General features: G+C 34.2%; 1 protein-coding gene across 1 annotated transcript in view; it reads right to left on the bottom strand.

Moving 5' to 3' along the window:
- Positions 1-4,200: 4,200 nt before the first annotated feature.
- saal1 (serum amyloid A-like 1) overlaps positions 4,201-7,348 on the bottom strand; it is an 8,692-nt gene continuing 5,544 nt past the window's right edge. The window contains exons 7-12 of the mRNA XM_016566248.1: positions 6,207-6,369; positions 5,952-6,034; positions 5,455-5,625; positions 5,152-5,345; positions 4,597-4,689; positions 4,201-4,506 (exon numbers count right to left, since the gene is read on the bottom strand). Of these exons, the coding sequence (XP_016421734.1) occupies positions 4,411-4,506; positions 4,597-4,689; positions 5,152-5,345; positions 5,455-5,625; positions 5,952-6,034; positions 6,207-6,369 (800 nt within the window). The 3' untranslated portion in view covers positions 4,201-4,410. The remainder of the gene's footprint in view (positions 4,507-4,596; positions 4,690-5,151; positions 5,346-5,454; positions 5,626-5,951; positions 6,035-6,206; positions 6,370-7,348) is intronic.

Consider the following 7,348-nt stretch of genomic DNA (forward strand, 5'->3'; position numbering starts at 1 on the left):
CCCTAATCTCAATTGTGATATAACAAGAGGACACACAGTAAACCACTTACACACAAACACATTACTGGACCAGCAAAGTTTTCCACTAAAAAATAAATAAATAAAAAAAAGTAAAACTCTAGGCTTGACTGTTGCAGTGGTATATAAAAGTAGCTTCCTGTCTAATTCTGTTCTCACAGATCTAGATTCTACCAAGAACTGAATGCACTGCATCTGCTGTACGCACAAATCTGCTTTGCATTATAAATGAGTTCAGCAGGCATGAACAATAGCAACAGTTGAATTGTGAAACAGGAATATTCAGGAAATAAATGCATTTGCATAAACATACACTTTGCATCATGAGTAAACTTTTTACTGGAAGTAAGTCACTTAATGTCACGCTATCAAAAAAAAAAAAGCTCCATCTCTGACAGAACAAACACAAAACATATGCTAACAGCCGAGCAGCAGAAAACAGCCCACTGCTCTACGAGCAGATTCACTAGGAATTGGTCATTTAAACGGCTGTCAGGTTTGGGCTGAGAAATCACTCCGTTCTGACATTTCAAAGCCCGGGAGGGTTGCAAGTTCACCGGACCCTGTTTCCATTCATGCAGACGGACTGTCATTACTGATAGACATCAAAATGTTCCTGAAGGCTTCCTAACACTTCCTTCTTTACACATATATCATGTCAGGTACAAGATAAACAAGTTTAAAAGCAAACAGAAAGAAAGAAAGAAAGGAAAATGATGTTAAAGCAATTGTTTACTTAAACATAAAAATGTTGGTATACTCATGGTATTCCAAACCTGTTATTTCTGTGTGGAACACAATTGAAGAATTTTAGCGAAAAACTAAAACTTGACACTGCTTTTATTCCCTATACAAAAAATAATAATGCATATCTTAGGACTGTTTAAGCTTATTTTCACTGTGACAAATTCATTTTTTAATTTCTTCTTTTTGACCCGTCTCTCTCTTCCTCTCTCCACACACACACACACACACACACACAAATATATAAATATATAAAATAAATAATTTAGATATTTCTAAATTAATTGCTTATATATATGTGTGTGTGTGTATATAAAGTATGTATAATTCATATAGTAGTTAATTTTATATTTACATATTATGTAATATATGTATTATTATATATAGTATGAAAACAACTTTAAAAATATAAAGTGATCACTTAGAACAATAAAAAAATTAAAAATAAATCTATATTATAATAATATTATATATATAATTTTTAAAACATAAAAATGGTTCCTATGACATATATGCTAAATTCAGGGTGATTTAGAAAAATAATTGAGATCAGCAGTGAATTACACATCAGCAGTGAATCGCACATATAAAGGCTTATAAAGGCTTGGAATATAGTATTTGGACTACAATTATGATACTTTTCAGTTTGATTTTCAGTCCTTTTTGTTGTTTGACAGCTGTGGGCACTATATAAACTGTCCTTGTAATGGAAAGAAAGAAAAACATGTCTCAAATGTTCAGCTAGTGTTTCAACATCAGGATGTGGAAATAATGACAGAATTCATCTTTAAACAGTTGGTACAGACCATCAAGTATGAGATGGCATCAGAGTTATTCTGGGAAATCCAGCGTGAACCGAGAGAAAGTTTCATTGTGTGCTTGTTGACAGGAGAGATAAACAGCAGCTGAAGGAGGCTGTGATGAGAGGCAGCTCCACGGCCCTTAATGAGCTCCACCGCACAAGCAGCTGGATGAACGAGTGAAAAAAAGGGACGTACGTGCCAGAGAACACAATGCAGACGTGTGGTTGCATGTGTCAGGTGACTGCTGACTACTCCAAAGACCTCATTCATGTTTAATGACATGCATTGTTGAGTTCCTACCTGATCCAGTTGTCTATTCATCAAATGGAATTTCTGAGGTAATCAATCGTAAAGATGCCACTGAATTTATATGAACCATAATGAGGCGGCTACCACTAAATAATGACAATGTTTCAGACTCGGTTCTTTGGTATGTTTTTTGGGGTCAGTAGAGACATGCAAGTGGCCCCAAAAGCATTTGGGCATTTAGGCAACACTTAAACCCAACATAAAACACTGTTTGCATCTGATTTTACCCAGTGTAAATGTGAAAAAATGTTGAGCGGGAGATCATTTTAACAACCAGATTAATTGGACTGTGAAAAGAGGGACCAGAATGGAGTGAGGTCATTGGAAAAAAGGGGTTAAAAAATAAGATAGAATCCTGAAAAGGAATATTCAGATGTAGGTTTTGATGAAAAATTAGAAAGAGAAAAATGTTTTCATTGGAATAATATGAACCAGTGAATCAATCACGACAACTAGATCAGTAATAGTGTCAATTTTGACTGTAAAAATGACATTGAGGTGGTCGTTAAGATTTGTAAATATTTTTTAAAGTCTCTTATGCTCACTAAGGCTGCATTTATTTGATCAAAATTACACTAAAACCACTATTGTTATTACTATTATTATTATCATCAGTTGAAAACAGTTGTGCTGCTTAATATTTTTATATGTGTGCCTTTATAAATAATAAAATAAGTAAGATGGCTCAGTTACTGAATATGAAACATTTGAGGTTTGGGGTTTGTGTGCATTTAAACCCAAATGTATGACTTTTACTGGCTGTTGCACACATCTAACATAGTAGACTAGATAGTGAGTGATGTGCCATTTTAGGTCATGTTGCATGTTCTGGGCATCAGTTGGATGATGATTGACAGCTGCCAATCATCTATGTTTACGCTTTCACTTCTACATGAACAGCAATTCCTCCATCTCAACCAGTCTTCTGTCAGCTCGTATTAGTTGAGCGTTCTCTCATACACGCAGTGGTCTGGATCGAACCAACTCAAGTGCTTCCTCAGCCTGGGGTACGACTGTCAGATCTTCCTCAGGTAGAGCTAAAAACAGACACGTCAATCAAAAGTCCTTGTAAACCTGAGCATCTGGCCTTTTCAGGCCAACCAAGATTCCCTCAAAAACAACAAAAGCCAGCGGCTCAAAATCACGCAAACATGGTTAAAATTAGCCCCCGTCTGCTTTCCATTCAGTCCAGGTTGAGATCCCAGCTGAGTGTCTGGCCGTGTCTCTCTCAGGTCCTCCTCCTACACACCACATTTCCATAAGAATGCAGCACGCTCTGCATATCAATCCGAACTCTTAATTAAAGAGCTGCTATATTCCTGCTGGCGTCACATACGCGGGAAGTGCGCAGTAGACCCTTTCTCCCCGTTCTGTTGGCCATTTGGAAAGCAAATGAGGGAGGTGATCACAGCCCGGACGTGGCACGCACATTTGCAGGACACCTAATGTGAATATCAGTAAACTATGGAAGCCCGTTTCTGCCACTGAATAAAAAAATAAAAAAGGTAATTGTGACTTTTTATCTCACAATTCTGAATTTTTTCAGAAAAAAAAAAAGTCAGAATTGTGAGATAAAAAGTCACAATTACCTTTTTTATACTCGCAATTCTGAGAACATATCAGTCAGAATTGCGAGATATAAAAAAAAAAGTCAGAATTGCGAGTTTTTATCTCGCAATTGTGACTTTCTATCTCGCAATTCTGACTTTATAACACGCAATTGTGACTTTATATCTCGCAATTCTGACTTTATAACACGCAATTGTGACTTTATATCTCGCAATTCTGACTTTATAACACGCAATTGTGACTTTATATCTCGCAATTCTGACTTTATAACACGCAATTGTGACTTTATATCTCGCAATTCTGACTTTATAACACGCAATTGTGACTTTATATCTCGCAATTCTGACTTTATAACACGCAATTGTGACTTTATATCTCGCAATTCTGACTTTATAACACGCAATTGCGAGTTTATATCTCACAATTCTGTGAAAAAAGTCAGAATTGTGAGAAAAAGTCGCAATAAACTTTTTTTTTTTTTTATTCAGTGGCAGAAACGGGCTTCCATAGTAAACACTCCAAGTGTGCGTAAAAAAACGTCAGCACATGTTCGCTATCATATGCTGGAAGAGTGGTAAATTGTGTAATCTTTTAGTGCGAAGCATAACGGAAATTAAGAAAAGTAAAAAAACATTTACTTTGGGAACTTTTCCATTGACTATTTTGAGTACTTGTAAATATAAAAATATATAAATAATAAATATTAAAAACAAGTACTCCAGGACAAATATAAAACAAAACAATCTACAAAACCGGTTATGTTTACTATTTAGAAATGTCAAAGTATTCAAACAAAGTGATAATATACACAATTTCAACAAATATTTTAAGCTATAATGTTTACTATGAAAACAAATTTATTTTTTGTCATATCTAAACAAAAGATGAGTCCATTCACAAGAAGATAAACTCATCTCCAGTCTCTGAGAACTTTGCTGAAGAACGCTTTGGATGTGCCTGTCCAAGTTCAGCTTAACACATCGGATGAAAAAGTAAAGTCCTTTTTTATAATGTCTGCCAGTTTCGGTTCCACTTCTGACAACAAGCCTACCAGGTGCTGGACCTGTAGATGAGAGAAGATGAGAAGATCTGTGATCAATCAGGGTCTGTAGGAGCAGCTAAAAGGAAAAAAAAAAAAAAGAGAAGAGCGTACCGCTGTTACATGTTGAGGTACAAGGGTGCCAACAGCAGACACACAGCTTCTCTCTGTCAAATACCCTTCCTTGACTATAGATGATAACAGATCCTGAAGATTAAAGGGAATTTTCATTAAATTAATATGTAATATATTTAACATTTGTATGTTTTAATTTAGGAATTTTGAAATTTACTTTATATTTTCATAGTATAATATAATATAATACAATAATTTTTTTTGGAATGTACTTAATATAGTATACAATATGATATATCTTGATTTAAAATTGTATAAAATTGTATATTGTATAATAAAATTTATTATTTTTTAAACACATTTTTATAATATAATGTAACATAATAACTTAGAATTTAATAATTTATTATTTAATATTGTAAACTTATAACTTTATATTTTTAATAACTTAATATAGAATATTTAAAAAAATTACACTTGTATAATAAATTTTTTTTAATTTAATGTATATTTTTTATAATATTATAATATGGTGTCAAGTTAGAATTTAATAATTTATTACTATTTTGCAAACTGGATAGCTGGCAATTTCACCTTATTCAGTTCCATAAGGACGGCTGAGAGGAACTCGGCTGTGGTTTCAACTAAAGCTTCGAGCTGTTCATCTTCCACTTGCTTCTCTTCTTCTTTCTGACTCCCTTCTGATTCTGAGTTTCCAGCTGTTCGGCTCTGACGGCATTCAGCGTTGAACTGCAGGATGCGAATAAGACTTCCTAATAATGCTGAACCTGGTATGATTAAACACACATTATGAAAGCAAAACAGCAAACATTCAACAAACAGCACAATGCCTCTCATGAAGCAATGAATTTAATATGCCAAAAGTGTGTTTTGTACTGATATCTGTCTGCAGGCTGGAGTGTAACGCTGACAATAGGGCGAGCGCTGAGACCATGAGAGCTTTCTGCTCCTGCAGGATGAGAGGAGGATCGTCCGCTTGACATAAATCCTCACATACGATCTTACACACAAACGTCCACACCGCACGACCACATGCTCCATCTGATACTGTAGACAAAGTAAAAACAAGAAATCATTACATATATTTCATACACCTTTTCTAAGGAGAGCCATAAAAAACATAGTTTATCAGAAAATAACAATCTTTTTTTAATTATATTTTTTTATATTGATCACATTTATTTAAAATGTTACTTCAAGGACATATTAAATGATGAAATAAATGCAGCCTCGGTGAGCATAAGAGACTGACTATCAGAGAAGGAACGCCAAAGTGTAGCTTAAAATGTGATTATGTTATTGCCCCTAAAAAAAAATTTTTAAATATAAATGAATTTTCAGGGTCGGTGAGGGTCAGTATGTGTGTGTCTCACCCAGTGCCTGCATGCCCTCTTCTACTGTAGTCAGAAGCTGGAGTGAATGAAGATACACTTCAAGATCCTCTGGACTTTCTGACCTACAACACAAAAAATTGAGCCTAAATTCATATTTCAAAAACAACATTAATCTGATTCAAGTGGAACATCATCTCTTCCTCTAGCAGCAGACAGAAGAATAGGTTGGTACAGTAAACGGCTCGGACAGACAGACGAGCAGAAGGTCACATCACCTTAATTAAAGTGTCTCACCTAAGCTGTGTGGCGGCCTCAAGCAGAGAGGACACGACGTCCTGCTGTGTGTCCTTATTTGGGTCAGTGTTGCTGGGTGGGGTGGACACCCAACTCTTCATCATCTCCTCATTCTCATCAAAGAGCTTATCCACCAGCTCCCCAACCTTAACCAGCAAATCCACTGCAGAGAGAGATGCACTTCAGTGTTCCAATACTTGAGAGGCTCAAATCCGTTTGATAAACTAGCATTAAAACACATCAAGGCCCGGTTTCACAAATGAGGCTTAGCTTAAGCCAGGACTAGGCCTTAGTTAAATTAAGATATTTAAGCAACTTTTACAAAAATGCCTTAGAAGAAAACATTACAGGTGTGCATCTTGACACAGAACAACGACACTGACATATTTTAAGATATGTCAGAGTAAGATATTTTCAGTTGAGACAGCTCAAACATGCATTTTAGTCAGGGACTAGCTTAAGCCTTGTCTGTGAAACCGGGGGCAAATGTATGTATTTTAAAGTTGTGTTTTGTATTTTAATATAAAATGTCAATTAACTGAAGTAAAATATATGTTTTAAATGTTAACGTTGATGAATTTAAAATTTGAAAATATAACCTTTGTTATATATTATTTTATACAGGAAATATTAACATTTTAAGAATTACCTAAACTTATTCATTAAGTAATCAAATGTATAAAAACAATTCATGTTCTTCACTGTGTAAATGAAATATACATTTCTTCTTATTAAAGTTACAAAAGTGATTTAGCTGTCACTTTAAGAGCTGCCCGGATCCAATGTACTATCAATATCTATTTATCTAATAACTAAATATTAACTATTAAGCCTACATTTGGTCCCAAACTAACAAAAAAAGTTTATAAAGTTTATAAAAAACAAATGTAAATAATAATAATAATAATAATGATGATGACAATAATAAAAAATTTTTTTATTATTATTATTATTATTGCTAAAAACACACAATAAATAAATTATCTTTATTTGACCCTCTAACTCTAGCACTTTCTATTCTAATTCTACTTCATGTATTTATCTTTTTTTATTAAAAAAATAACACTAGCTTTCTATTTTTTCTATTCTATCTACTTGTTTTTCTTTGTGTGTGTGTGTGTGTGTGTGTGTGTGTGTACTGG

Source organism: Sinocyclocheilus rhinocerous, unplaced genomic scaffold, assembly GCF_001515625.1.
Source record: "Sinocyclocheilus rhinocerous isolate Xijiao unplaced genomic scaffold, SAMN03320098_v1.1 scaffold1143, whole genome shotgun sequence".
NCBI classification, from domain to species: domain Eukaryota; kingdom Metazoa; phylum Chordata; class Actinopteri; order Cypriniformes; family Cyprinidae; genus Sinocyclocheilus; species Sinocyclocheilus rhinocerous.